Genomic DNA, 15,622 nt, shown 5'->3' on the forward strand with positions numbered 1-15,622 from the left:
CATTAGGATTTTCTAATCTATTCATTTTCTTTTAAAAAAAGGTTTTCTCTCCTCTTCACTTGCCCCACCCCCACCCCCACCCCCACCCTCACTGGAAAAACAGACAAACAAGAGAAACTCTTCACAGCATGCCTACATAGTCCAACAAATCAAATTCCTACTTTGGCTACTTCCAGAAATGCTTAAGTCCATCATCTCTGGCGTGAGGTGGGTGGCGTGCTCAGTCCTCTGGATTCAGGTAATGCTGTACTATCATCTCCATTTTTAAATGTGGAAACTGACTCTCAGAAAGGGAAGTAATTTCGATTCATCACACATTTATTCAGTATCTGTGATGTGCAAGGAGCTAGCCATAGAAAGACAAAAATAAAAAGCAGTTTCTGCCCTCAGGGAGCTTACCATTCTGCTGGAGGGGTAACAGCAGGTAAGTAAACACGTGCTCATTTTGTGAAGCAGAGCAGGTAGGGCTTCCCTCGGGAGATGGCCTGAGTCACGACTCAAACCTAGCTCATCTGGCTCCAGGAATGCTAGTGTTCTCCTGTCAGTAATGTCCCACACAGCAGCTTTCCCACTGATGGGGCTTCCAAGACTATTTTGGAATGCGGGGCTTTGAGTGTCAAAGGGGAAGAACAAAGGTGGCCTTGCTGAGCATGTGGGAAATCAGGGATGGGGTTAGATGTGTCTGACAGAGAAAGATCATAGAGTCATATTGTTGCAGATTTGAAGCTAGCACCTTAGAAGTCATCCATCACATGAGGAAAGCGAGGCCTAGAAAGGTGCCCTGCCTGCCCAAGGTCACCCAGCAGATCAGCTTTGGAGCCTCCACTTCCAGGGCCTTAGAGACCGTGTGACCCAGCCCAGGACCATGCCTTGTCCTCAGACTCCCAGGGCAGGGTCTCTTGGCCCATAACCAGGGCGTGCGTGGCTGGGGCTATTCCGTGTGGCGATGACATTTGTGTCTGTTGTTTTGTCTGCACTAAAGAACAAGAGTGCAAGTTGTAACCGGACTCCCGCCAGTTTTAAAGAGGGCTTTTGTTACCCTTCCGATCTACATTTTTCCTCTTGTCTAACTAGTTATAGCTATTTTTAAAAGCAAGGGTATTTGAGAAATTAAATCCAGTAGAAGCATGGTCATCCGAACTTCTCTGTGCAGTGTGATAGCAAGATGCGTCGCATGTCTACTTGAACAAAATTGGAATTGCTTTTCTGTTGCTTTGGCTAGCTGTAGAGCTGCCTGTGGGAGAGTAGACTAGCAGCACTGTGTGTGTGTGTGTGGGGGGTAGCTGTTTTTCTGGCATGAGCTCGAGGGGATTGTCAGATTATTGGTGGGACCAAGGGTAGGCTAGGGAGAAAATCAGCCCTGGGTCCAGTAAAAGGACAGGTTGGACAGTCCGCCGTACCCCCAGACCCTAAGGACGGGAAACCTGAATCATGTTCATGCTTCTGCCATTTAGAATCATCCGGCCAGGCTTAGAGGTGAAGTGGGATGAAAGAGAGAAGGCAGGGAAGCAGCCTTCCCCTTCAGCTGCCTTGGTACTTACCACATGTTTATCTCTGGAGAGCACAAATCTCTTGAGGGCAGAAAACCTTCATTTTTGCCTCTGTTTTCCTAGGGCAAGTGGTTATTCATTGTTTTTGTAATTGAATTGGAAAGTAGTTGTGTGTTGATCTGGGGTCAAGAGTGTGGCATCAGTCTGAGGGTGCAAATGCAATCAGAAAGACCCTCAGAGAATGACTCACTTCATTGACCTGAGTTTCAGTGGCCTCCGTTGTACTGATGGGATGACAGTGCCTGCACTTCTTAGCACACCTGAGATTGTCTATGTAAAAGTGTTTTATGACTTTTTACAAGTTATACACGTGTCCTCAGTGGAGATAGTGAGATGGAAAGGCTTGGATCAGAGGCAGTTCCAGGCGTGGGTTTGGTAGACAGAAGCAGAACACGGTGTGCTAGCGACAAAAAACTAGGCTGCCCATTGTTGGAGAGTAGGTCCCAGGTCTGCAGCTGTGCCTGGGGTAGTTGGGGCTCTGGCAATTAGCTCTTCATGATAGGTTTCTGTGTGCCCCAAGGACTCTTTAAAGAGGATTGAATAGATTCAGGTGGTACCCCTTACTGCCTTTGTGACCTTAGGCAAGTCATTTGCCTTTGGGCTGCTATTTCCTTACCTACAAAAGGAGGAAGTTGGTCTATATGAGGGGTGGGGAACCTATGGCCTGGAGGCCACATGTGGCCACAGGTTCCCTAGCCCTGGTCTAGATGATTTGTGATATCCTGTCCTACTCTAGACCTCCAGCTCTAGGAGAAGACAGTGAAATGATCCAAGACACCTAACCAAGGAGCTACGTTTTTGGAAGCCTTTTTCTGTCTCCCTCCATCCCCTACAAGCATTTAAAATTTTTTTTTTTTACTGATTTATTTTGATTCATCAACAGTCACTTCCATAAGCTTTTGAGTTTTAAATTTTTCTCCCCCTCCTCCTCACCTCCCTCCCCAAGATGGCACGCAATCTGATATAGGCTGTACATATACATTCCTATCAAACATATTTTCACATTAGTCATGTTGTAAAGAAGAATTAGAACCAATAGGAGGAACCACAAGAAAGAGGAAACAAAACAAAAGAGAAGAAAAAAAAGAGCGAATAGTATGCTTCAGTTACAGGCATCTTTTGGGGGGGGGGGATGAGACAGTTGGGGTTAAGTGACTTGCCCAGCGTCACACAGCTGGTGAATGTTGTATGTCTGAGGCCGGATTTGAACTCAGGTCCTCCTGACTCCAGGGTTGGTGCTCTATCCACTGTGCCACCTAGCTGCCCCTTGCAGGCATCTTTTTAAAGATCCCCAGGAAAACATATTACCATTAGACTTGTCAGAATAACCAGGGTTCATACCAAGGATAAACTTGTGCTGAAGGGTCCTGGTGGTGAGGGGAAGTTTAGGTTCAGTAGAGGGAAGCTCCCCAGTGAACATGGGACCCCCCTCCCTGCCTTCCCAGAGGACAGGCTAGGAGAGAGTGTGATCTGATGGGCACCAAGAGGAGCCTCTCCCCCCCAACCCCAATCCTTGTACCATCTCCCGTAGCATTAGGCCCTCAATTGGGCCTGGAAGACGTGAAGTCGGCTGGTGTCTGCCTTACCAGTTCACATTGTTCATGTTCTCTCTGCAGGCCAAGAACCCTCTTACTTGGCAGGGTGCATGAGAGGAGCATGCAGGAGCATGGAGAGCTTAAGAAGTCTTGTGGGTCTGTTGCAGCAGGGCTCCTGGGGTGGCCTTGACATTTGTTTGGGTGGCATGCATTTGGTTATCATCACTCCCTGTTGTTGCTTTGACTCTAGTAGGAGCAGAGGCTCAAGTAACAGGTGTGGCCCAGGGAATGGAGCTGGAAGGGGGCAGAGGAGGCAGGTGGAACAGGCTGGCAGGCTGGTCCTGGCTTTGCCACTAGCACAGCCAGCATGACTGGGCAGACCACTTCCATTTTCTGTAAGATGAAAGAGTTGGAAGAGATAACTTCTAAAGTATCTTCTAACTCTTAAGATTTTGTGATTTTCTTTTTCACCTTAACCCTTTCAAACTAATACCCTACTTTTTAATTATGTTGCTTTACAATTTATAAAAGACTCCCATTAGGGAGTTAGGGTCTCATTTGACCTTCAGAGAAGCCCCATGAGCTAAACAGGGAAGCTGTTCTCATTTGATAAAGGAACTGAATCTCCTAAAGTTTCTGCCTCCTCCTCCTCTCTTCTCAGAGTTTCCTCCCCGTCAGGCATCTTTCAGTAGCAGCAGCTTTGGTTTTTCTTAGCATCTTGGGGTAAAGGACTAGGTAGACACAAGAGGCCCTACAGGCATACAGTGTCTACTGGCAACATCTTGTCTGTCTTTCTAGTACTAGCCATATTAAAACCAGAGTGAAGATCCATGGATTATATTCTTGGTAGTTCCTAGATGAAGGTTTTAGTCTCAGATGGAAAGCCCTAGCCCTGCATAGACTACCATATTCTGTCTTTCAGCCTCTGCCCCCAATCTTGGTTGGCTTTCCCCCAACTCCCTGCAGCAGCCAGCCTTCTTCCTGAGGTTCATGTCCCTTCTCCTTCCCTGGAGGTGCAGAAGGAAGGCCAGAATCGAGGGAGAACTTCTCCCTTTAAATGCAGACACTTGTCGTGCTGTTTCCAGAGCCTCATTTGGGCTGGCATAAGAAGCAAATGCTCCGTCTTCTTTCATGGAATGGGAGTGACCTTGAGGGCTCACGTATGTGGGGAGCAATCACTCAGTCAGTAGTCAGTAACCATTTATTAGACAACTGCTCCATACCAGGCACTGTGTTAAGTGCTGGGGATACAAATACAAAAAAGGAAGCTCGTCCTTGCCTTCAAGGAGCTCGCAATCTAATTGAAGAAGACAACACACCAAAGGAAACTGAAAAGCTTGGGGGTTGGAGAAGGGGGCACCCCTACCCAGGGTGATGAGTGAAGAAGCAGAGAAGTCCCCAAGTAGTTCATCCAGGTGAGAAATAAAGAGATGCCTGAGCTGAGCTCTCCCCTTAAATGGAGGCTTGGCTTTACCCTCCAGTCCAAGGCACAGAGGGTGCTGATGAGGTGGGGTACCAAGGCTGATGATGAGATTTCCCAAGAGCATCCTGGGACGTGGGAGAGAAATCCCAGAGAACAGCAGCCGGGTAGAGACGAGAACTTGGAATGAGACAAAGTGGAGTGAAGAATGTCCCAGTTCTCTCTAGGAGGGTTTCATTTGAGTCCTCTTCTGAGCTGGTAGAAACCCCTTTGGAATGGCACTCCTTCCCCTCTGCCCTATTCTGCTTTCTGACATGATCCTTAAATGAGTGGGAAGGATGACATGGCTGTTGGGGAAAAGAGACCCAGTTTCCTTCTTTTTCATCTCCCTCAAGCCTAGCCTGGACCATCTTGAATCATGACCTGGGATGTGTGGGGTCAGAAGTCATTTCCACAGCCTCTTTCCCTAATGCTTATTCACGGTCATTACTATGGAGGGGTTGGGAGCAGATGGGCATCACTAGATGCTGTCTGGTGAGTACATTAGCAAAGAGGTGGGAACTCTGCTGGCTGTGGGCACTTGTAGTAGAGCAGTTTCCCTGGTTTCGGTTCCAGGGCAGGACAGTTGAAGTTTGCTCCCACCAGATGGACCATAGAGAGCAAGAGCTTTTGTGGGACAGCATGGCTGGAGGCCTGAGCTGTGGCTTATGGGTGGAGAAGAGTGCCCAAGGTTGGACTCTGGGACAGAGCTCAGAAAATAACAGGAAGAAGGACTTGCGACTTGGGGCATCACTCCTCACACCTCAGGACTAGAACTTGATTATAATAGTATGCTACTAAAAACAAAATAAAATAAAAATCAATAAGGAAAAAGAACCCAATCATAGATAGCTACTATGGGGATAGAGAAGATCTGGGTTCACATTCAGAGAAAGACAGCGGAGTGAAAAAAGCCACACCTTTTTCAATGAGAAATGTCAGATGGTCCTAAGCACAAAAAGGTTCTTGGAAGAAGTTAAAAAGGACTTTAGAAATCAGAGACCTAGGAAAAATTAGAAAAAATAAAATAAAATAAAATAAGAGCAATCCAAGAAAATTATGGGAAAAAAAGTCAACCAACTGGAAATAGAGAATCAGAAACTTAAAGAAGAAAATAATTCCTTGAAAACTAGAATTGGGTAGGGAGAAGCTAATGATGTTATAAAAGACACCAAGAAATAATAAAACAAAATCAAAAGAATAAAAAAAGACAAGAATTTGAAATATCTCATCAGAAAAACAACTGATCTAAAGAACAGATTGAGGAGAGACAATATAAGAATAGTCTAGACAACCTGAAAGTTATAATTAGAAAAAGAATCTCGATACAATATTACAAGAAATTATTAAGGAACATTTCTGTGAAGTTCTAGAACAAGAAGGTAAAGCAGAAGTAGAAAAATCAAAACAGAACAGCAACAAAAAAAAATCAACCCACTAATCACCAGCTGAAAGAAATCCCAAGAGGAAAACTTACAGGAATATCATAGCCAAGTTTCAGAGCTCCCAGGTTAAGGAGAAAATATTGCAAGCAACAAGAAAAACACAATTTAAGTATTGTGGAGCTGCAGTCAGGGATTGCACAAGACCTAACAGCTGCTACATTGTAGGACTGTAGGTCTTGGAACAGTATATTTTGTAGAGCAAAAGAGCTAGGGTTGCAACCAAGATTAACTTGCCCAGCAAAGTTAAGTGTGCTCCTGAATGGGGGATAAGTATGGACATTTAATAAATTGAAAACCTTTCAGGTGTTTGTGACAAAAGGAGCCGAACTTAATGGAAAATTCAGCATATAAGATCTAGGAGAAATATAAAGTAAACATTAAAAATCAATTAGGAGAGACTCAGTAAGGTCAAACTGTTTACTTTTTATATGTGAAAATGTTATCAGTAAAATATGCAAGACACAGTAGTCAATGACTATAGTAATCTTATTATTTGATAAACCCAAAGACCCCAGCTTCTGGGATAAGAACCCACTCTTTGAAAAAAACTGCTGGGAAAACTGGAAAAGAGTATGGCAGAAACTAGGCATAGACCCAAATCTCACACCATATACCAAAATAAAGTCAAAGTGGGTTCATGACTTAGATATAAAGGCTGATACCATAAGTAAACTGGGAGAATAAGGAATAGTTTACTCATCAGATTGATGGAGAACGTAAGAATTCATGACCAGACAGGAGATAGAGAACATTATGAAAAGCAATATGGATAATTTTGATTACATTAAATTGAAAAGTTTTTGCACAAACAAAGCCAATGCAACTAAGATTAGAAGGAAGGTAGAAAATTAGGAAAGAATTTTTACAACCAGTCTCTCTGATAAAGGCGTCATTTCTAAAATATATAGAGAATTAAGACAAATTTATAAGAACACAAGCTATTCCCCAATTGTTAAATGGTCAAAGGATATGAAGACAGTTCTCAGATGATGAAATTAAAGCCATCTATAGTCATATGAAAAAATGCTCTAAATCGTTATTGATTAGAGAAATGCAAATCAAAACAACTCTGAGGTACCACATCACACCTATCAGATTGGCCAACATGACAAAACAGGAAAATGATAAATGTTGGACATGTGGGAAAATTGTAACACTAATACATTGCTGGTGGAGTTGTGAAATGATCCAACCATTTTGGAGAACAATTTGGAACTATGCCCAAAGGGCTACAAAAATGTGCATGCCCTTTGATCCAGCAATAGCACTTCTAGGGCTGTATCCCAAAGAGATCAAACAAATGGGAAAAGGACCCACATGTACAAAAATATTCATAGCAGCTCTTTCTGTGGTGGCAAAGAATTGGAAATTGAGAGGCTGCCCATCAATTGGGGAATGGCTGAGCAAGTTGTGGTATATAAATGTAGTGGAATACTATTGTGCTATAAGAAATGATGAACAGGCTGACTTCAGAAAAACCTGGAAAGACTTGTGTGGTCTGATGCTGAGTGAAGTGAGCAGAGCCAGGAGAATGTTGTACGTGGTAACAGGCCCATTGCGCAATGACTAATATTGATAAACTTAATCCTTCTCAGCAATACAAGGATCTAAGACATCTCCAAAGGCCTCATGATGGAAAATGCTGTCCACAAAGAACGAACTATGGAGTCTGAATGCAGATTGAAGCATACTATTTGCTTTTTTTCCCTTCTGTTGTGTTTTGTTTCCTCTTTCTGGTGTTTCCTCCTGTTGGTTCTAATTCTTACTTACAACATCACTAATATGAAAATATGTTTAATAGGAATGTATATATATAGCCTATATCAGATTGCGTGCCGTCTTGGGGAAGGAGGGGGAGAAAAATTTAAAGCCCAAAAGTTTGTGGAAGTAATTGTTGATAATTCAAAATAAATTGATTTAAAAAAAAGAGTTAGGAGAGGGATTAAGGGAGAAACTCTTAGAAAGATAGGTAGATTAAGGTGTAGAGTAAGGGAGAGACTCCAGGAGGGACGGGTAGATTAAGGAATAGGAGAGCGAGGTGGAAGGTAGAAGTAAATTAGACTGGGTGAGAAGGGATAGGGTAAATAGGGCAAGAACGATAGTGAGGAAAAATAGGATGGAGGGAAATGCACAACAAATAATTATAACTTAGAATGTGAGTGGGATGAATTTCCCCATAAAAAGGAAATGTAGCAAAATGGATTAAAAATCTGAATTCAATAGTATATTGCTTTCAGGAAACACAATAAAAATGAGAGATACACACAGAGATAAAATAAAGGTCTGGAATAGAATTTATTATGTAAAAAAAGCAGGGGTGATAATCATGATCTTAGACAAAGTTAAAGCTAAAATAGATTTAATTGTAAGGGGAAAATAGGGAAAACTACACTGTGTGTCACCAATATTATTCAGTATTGTTTTAGATCATTTAAAATGAATAGATAGTATAGAATACTTGCGAGTATACCTGCCAAATCAGAAATAGAAACTACGTGAACATAAATATAAAACATGTATTTATATATAAATAAATATATGTATATTTATATATAAATAAAGTCAGATTTAAATAATTGGAGAAATATTCATTGTTCATGGGTGGTAAAGCTAGTATGAATTAAAAATGGCAATTTTACCTAACTAATCTATTTATTCAATGCCATCTCAATTAAATTACTAAAAAATTGTTTTATTGGATTAGAAAAAAATAATAACAATTCATTTGGAAAAACAAAAGGTCAGGAATTTTAGAGAAACGGGGGGGATGTAAAGGAGGGGGATTCAGCAGTAGTAGGCCTTAAATTATAAGACAAGAGCATTGTTGAAGTGTAAAATGGATAATTTTGATTATTTTAAATTAAAAATTTCTTGTATAATTAAAACCAGTGTAGTGAAGATTAGAAAGAAAAGAGATAATTGGCAGAAACCTTTCATAGACAATTTCTCAGATAGTATATAATTGTGATGTAATACTGCTGTGAGATAAGAAAAGATGAGCTGGTTGATTTAGAAAAACGTGGAAAGACTTGAACCTATGAAGGAAGATGCCATGCACCTCCAGAGAAAGAACTGACAAATAGAAACATGCATAGTATGATTTTATATGTATGATGTATATGTGTATGTTTATAGATATTTGTGTGTGTGTGTATTCACTTTTAATTGTAGCCTTCTCTAAGATGGGAAAGGGGAGGGAGGGAGGAAAAAAAAGTGCACTGCAGAGAAGAAAACTTAGAAGGAAGCACAGAAAAGCTGGTTAGCTTTGAAAATAATGTGTAGGATTTATTACATAGGTTTTTGTGAAGTGGAAATTTATTGTTTTATATTGAATCTTCTCTTATGTCCTGCTATATATATGGAAATGACCTTTTTTCCTTTTTTTTGTTTTGTTTTGTATTTAAGTTTAAAATGAATTTTAAAAATTTTTAAAGAGAAATTTTTAAAAATTCCAAACATTTATTAAGCATCTACTATGTATGAGGCACTGTCCTAAGTGCTAGGGATACAGAGAAAGACAAAAAATAGTCCCTGTCCTCAATTCACAGTCTAATGAGGGAGATAGCAAGCAAATCAATATGTGTAAACAAGATAGAGACAGGATAAATAGGAAATAATCAATAGAGAGAAGACAATAGCATTAAGGGGAGTCAGGAAATGCTTCCTGTAGAAATTGGGGTTTTATCTGGGATTTGAAAAAAACTAGGAGGCAGAGGCGAGGAATGGAGAGCATTCTAGGCATCGGATGGCCGCCAGTGGGAATACCCAGAGCTGGAAGACGGAGGGTCTTGTCAGAGGAAATGACCACTATGGGGTGTGAGAAAGAGGCAGAAATCTGGCATCCAGATTGTGCGTTTGGGGTGCTTCAAGAATGGTGGCACCCTCGACAGTAAGAGGGAAATTTGGAAGAGGGAAGGGCCTGGAGGGAAAGATAATGAGTTTGATTTTGGATGTGTTGAATTGAAGATATTTACAGGACATACAGCTGGAGAAGTCTAACAAGCAGTTGGATATGTGAGCTGAGAGGTCAGTAGAGAGGTTAGGGCTAGAGTTAATCTGAGAGTCATCAGCATAGAGGTGATAAGTGAATTTATGGGAACTGATGAGATTAACAGGTGAAGTATAGTTGGAGAAGAGAAGAGGGCCCAGGATAGAACCCTGAGAGATATCTGTGGCCAGAGGAGGTGATCTGGAAGAGGCTCCAGCAAAGGAGACACAGAAGGAGCGGTGAGAGAGTAGGAGGAGAAGCAGGAGACCGTGGTTTCCTGAAAACCTAGGGAGAAGAGAGGATCTTGGGAGGAGAGTGATCTATAGTGTCAGGCTTGGCCGCTAATGAGCTGTTGGCCCTCAGTAGAGTCACCGGGCTCTCTGTTAACCTCAATTTCCTTCTCTGTAAAATAAAGAGGTTGCATTAAGCAGTCTAATCTCTCTCCAAAGGTCCCAAGTATCTCCCCATTGCCAAGCTCTAGGGGCCCCTGACCCTTGTCCTTTTCACTCTCCATTGTTGCATCTTCTGTGAAAGGTTGGAGCCTGGAGAAGCTTCAGAAGAAGAATCACGTCTGGTTTCCTTTGTTGTCTGTGCCTTTTAAAGATGCGCTGAGAAATTATTTCCAGCCAGGGCACTGTGGGGGACATGCTGGTGATGTTGTTGCTGTTGTTTCCCCTTTGTGATTCAACATGCTTGTAACCTTGGCTTTAGGGACCTAATTCACTGAATGGGAAATTGCTGGAAGCATTGTTGGTCCAGATGTGTTTGTACTCCTGCTTGTCTCCCCCCCAGAACCCCCCAGTCTATTCCCCCCACACTCATCTCCCCCCCACTCATCAGCCCGGTGCCAGCACCTTCTGGAATAAAGGGATTTCATCTTTTTAATTGCAGGTTCCGTTACAGCTCATCGAGAGTGTTGAATGCCGAGATATATTTCAACTTCATTTGACTTGCAAAGACTGCAAAGTTATCAGGTACGTGCACACTTGCTGCCTTTTCGTGTGGAAAAGTGCTGAGAGCAGGTGGGTGTGGGTGCAGAGTTCCCTGAATGGGGATTTCTCATCACCTTCTGAAGGGAGTGTGCCTCCTTGGTTTGGGTGGCCTCGCAGCACCTTGCACCTCGGATACACTTAAATGCTTGTCCAGTTGACTGCGAGCTCCTTCCAGCTCTGGAGGTGCTTCTTTCCGGGCATCGGCAGGAGCCGCGTGATCCACAGTGCATAGCGCAGCGGCTGATGCGTTGGTGTGGGAGTGGGGAGAAGATGAAGTCCTCCCTTGGGCTCGAGCTTCCCACAGGATCTGACTGTGTGTTGTAGGCTCCCTTTGCCTGGCTTCTTCTCATGGAACAGGCTCTAGCCCATTTGGTAGTGTAGTCCTGCAGTCAGGCAGCAGAGAGGCCGCTGGGTCCGCTGGACGGTGGCCCATTAAATTGTGCTGGGTCCTATTGGAAAAGCTAGCTTAAGGTTTGCAGCATGTTCTCCTGAAAAAGCGGTGTGCGCCCATATGTTCCTTTGTCACCTCATTGAGCCCAGGAAGTTGTGGGTCTGCTGTGACCACCGAGCGCCCTGCTGTGCTAGGGAAATGCTCATGTCAGTTCAGATTCGGTTCAGCCAAGTTATTGGTGCCTGCTACGTGCAGGGTTATACCATAGGTGCTCCTGGTGGATTCTCAGGTGAATAAAAAGCATTATCACCCCTACCTGAGCTGACCGTTCTGTATACAGGAGTGTATTTGGTGACATTGGCCAAGAATCTATGGCTTAGCTCAAGGCCTGCCTTCTCCACGAAGTCTCCTTCATTGCCTGTGGCTGAAAGCCTTTTCTTCGTTGGTCCTCATTACCCATTACTTGAATGTGTCTATGTAGATATCTTAGATTGGTTTAGTAGATCATAAGCTCCCTCTGGGGAGGCACTGGGCGATTTTTCATCAGTCTGCCCACTGCACATAGAAGGAATTTGTAGAATGAGAGGATTTAGAGTTGAAATGACTTTAGAGATCGTCTTATCAAAGACAGTTGTGTCATATTGATTTTAAAGTTACCCTGAATATTTTAAATGTAATTGTTATTTAGTGCCTCCCAGAAAAAAAAAATGTGAAAATCCCCACCCATACCCTAATTTCTGAAAGGGAAAAATTTAAAAATGTTTTTAAAATTAATTTATTGTTATTTATCATTGTAATAATAGCCCTCTCTGTGTGTGTATATACACACACACATACATACACAGCTGTCATTTTATGGTTCATCAAGGACTTCCCTTGTGCTAATACTACCGGGTAGGTAGTTCAAGTATCTCTGCACGTGAAGAGGAGTGACTTCAGTTCATATGAAGAGGTTATACAAAGAAGGTCATCTGGCCAGCCGATTGAGAACAACAGCTAGGATTTAGGGAATGGGGTCCTCCTAGTCCTGTGTTGTTTTTTTTTCTTCACCTGCATTAAAGTTGCCTATAACCCACAAAAGCAGAGTGAGGCCACATACTGTTTGAGAAAAATGCTACTGACATTTAATTTAATGAATGATTTAAATAAAAGATGGAGAGGGACTCACTGTTTGAAGCCTCTTCTAAAAATGATTTATGGAGTTACGCTAGTACATTCTTGTCCATGGTGTATGAAATGCCATGATGGTCCTTACTTTTGGTGAGCTGAATGACAAATTTCATTAGCTTTTTAAAAAAACGTCCAACTTAGTTTAGATGTCTGCGTGCAGATCCAGCACTTCATTTGGCCCTCTTAAAACCAAGAGGAATAGTGGTGGAGAGTGAATTTTTGATGGCTGATTTCTGTTTTTAGATTCAGAAAATGGAATGGTTTGAGGGAGATGTTTCTGAAGAACTTTCTACTTTTTAATGTGGAGGCAGATTCAGAAATTATGAGAGGGAAGGGATGATTACCTGAATGTAATTTAACAATAACTATAATAGCAGTAACTTCTATTCATGCCAGATGTTACAGTTATAAAGCACTTGTTATCCATGATCTCATTGGCTCTCCTGGACACCACCACCGTTTGAGCTTATGATCATTCCCATTTGACCAGTGCAGAGGCCCATCAGGGTGAAGTGACTTGCCTAAGAAAGCGTAGCTCGTTAAATGGAGAATCAGGACTTACCATATTCACTTTCTTTGACTTTGTCTAGTTGGTCTTGAAGTGACTCATATGCTTATTTGCTTTCTCTTCTTAGACATAATTGGGTAGTGCAGAGGAAGGAGCGCAGGGCCTGGAGTCAGGAGGACTTAAGTTCAGATCCAGCCTTGGACATTTACTGGCTCTGTGACCCTGGGCAAGTCGCTTAACTTTGTTGGCCTCTGTTTCTTCATCTGTAAAATGAGCTGGAGAAGAAAGGGCAAGCCACTTGCTAAGGAAATCCCAGATGGGGTGGTGGAGAGTCAGACATAGCTAAGTGACTCAACAGCAGTGATAAATGCTTGTCCCCTTCCCTTTTGAATAATTGATATTTCAGCAGTTCATTTCAGCAAAATTGTGATCCGCTACTCTGTGCCCAGCACTTCTTGGGGCCAGGAACATGCCAAATTTTGTTTCTTGTCTTTGTCTACCCTGGGCATTGATACAAAGTCTTGCCCACTTTTTTTGTGTTCAAACCTGTGATTGCATTGATGTAAGGCATTCCTCAGTTTTTGGACTTTCGCACTAATGTAGACCAGCATTTCATCAGTAATGTAAAGTATGAGAGAGAGAGGCCAGAAGATAGAGACAGGGAGGAAGGAAATAAATGAAATGACTTGCCCATCATCTCTAGTGTATACCAGAGGCAGGCTTTAGACCTGAACCATCAGTGACTCCAAGGACCTTCCTTTCTTCTGAGATGCACTTCCTCCGTCAGTGCAGAACACATACCTCAGCAGTGTCATTGTAGAATTGGCCACACGTGTGTTTGTGCTCAGGAGACTTCCGGTTTGGCAGGAGTTCAAGTCTCAGATACCTCTAACTCACATAGATTCTGTTACCTAAGAACATTCAGTAGTATAAAACAGAGCATTTGATGAGATCTGAATGGGAAGGTCCTTAAAGACAAAATCCTAATTTACACATATCCATCATCTCAACTGTTAGAACATAAGTGCTCTTAAGGTTTTTTTTTTTTTTCATTTCCCCACCAGCTAGCGTAGTGCCTGGCACCTGAGGCCCCAGACTGTGGCTTGTTGATTAATTGGTTTTTTGTTTTTTGTTGGGTTTTTTTTTTTTTGATCCTTAAAAAGGTGTCAGTTCTCAACCTTTGAGCAGTGTCAAGAGTGGCTTAAGAGACTGAACAATGCAATCCGGCCGCCTTCGAAGATAGAGGATCTCTTCTCATTTGCATATCATGCTTGGTGCATGGAGGTCTATGCCAGTGAGAAGGAGCAGCATGGGGGACCTGTGCCGGCCAGGTAGGCATCGCTCATACTTTAAAGACTTCCAACCCCTTTACATCCAGCTGTGTGTGACCCTGAGCATTGAGTACAAAATGTTTCTTAATTCCTAAGATAATAGTTTTTTTTTAATGGGAAATGGATCTCCATTCAGAGTACTTGAACCTGACCCTCATGTTTTACATGCATGGAAGCTTAGGCTGAGGCAGGACAAGTCATTGGTCCAAGTTCACAGAAGTTATCAGTGAAGGCTGCTGGGACTCAAAGCCAGACCATCTGCCCTGTGACAGGATTTAGAAATATATTAATAATAGGTTACAAACACTATAATAAATGCCTCTTCTTTTATAGCTGCTCCATATACATTTTACTGAACACTTCATTTCCTCATGTGCTAAACTAGTTGATGATTCAGGGAACAATGATGAAGTAGAAAGGAGAATTAGACGTTATTTCTGCTTTGTGACCCCTCCCCACCAAAGAGTCACAGTGTGCCAGATATTTCTGCAAAATGTCCATTTTTAAGCCCATAACCTTTTTAAAGACAATATAATTTTTGTCCATACAACTTAGCTTCCAGAATTTCTACTAAATATGTTTAGGTACAAAGCTATTGTTTAATATATCAGAGTTACCAATTACTTTCTCGTTTTACCTACTTTGCCCTCCTATGCACCTGCTGTATCCCTGTTATTTGCTCAGAATTTAATTTAGTACTCTATATTGTGCTTTTTGAATTACAAAGAATTTTAGAATCATTGTTTTACATGAATTTCATACCTACCAAGTGACATAGGCACTACAGGCATCATCATTATTCCCATTTCATAGATAAGAAAATAGATTTATTTTTTTTTCTTAGTTGGTTGGTCTTTTTCCCCCCTTAAATCTGCTGCTCATCATTTCCTTTTTTTAATTTATATTTATATTTATATTTACATTTAATTTATATATTTTTAGTTTTCAGCATTTACTTCCATAAGCTTTTGAGTTTTAAATTTCTCTCCCTTCCCAAGATGGAGTGCAATCTGATATAGGCTCTACATATGCATTCATATTAAACCTATTTTCACATTAGTTGTGTTGTAAAAAAGAATTAGAACCAATGAGAGGAACCAAGAGAAAGAAGGAACAAAACAACAACAAAAAAGAGCAAATAGTGTGCTTTGGTCTGCATTCAAACTCCATAGTTCTTTCTCTGGACGTGGATAGCATTTTCCATTGAGTCTTTTGGAGATGTCTCAGATCCTTGTATTGCTGAGAAGAGCTAA

The 15,622-nt window shown here is 41.9% G+C and overlaps 1 protein-coding gene across 1 annotated transcript in view; it reads left to right on the forward strand.

Annotated features, from left to right (window-relative positions):
- MTMR3 (myotubularin related protein 3) overlaps window positions 1-15,622 on the forward strand; it is a 204,373-nt gene that overhangs the window by 140,741 nt on the left and 48,010 nt on the right. Inside the window, 3 exon segments of the mRNA XM_020996651.2 lie at window positions 10,869-10,951; window positions 14,202-14,349; window positions 14,351-14,369. Of these exon segments, the coding sequence (XP_020852310.1) occupies window positions 10,869-10,951; window positions 14,202-14,349; window positions 14,351-14,369 (250 nt within the window).

Source organism: Phascolarctos cinereus, unplaced genomic scaffold (genome assembly GCF_003287225.1).
Source record: "Phascolarctos cinereus isolate Bilbo 61053 unplaced genomic scaffold, phaCin_HiC Scaffold_4;HRSCAF=312, whole genome shotgun sequence".
Classification (NCBI taxonomy): domain Eukaryota; kingdom Metazoa; phylum Chordata; class Mammalia; order Diprotodontia; family Phascolarctidae; genus Phascolarctos; species Phascolarctos cinereus.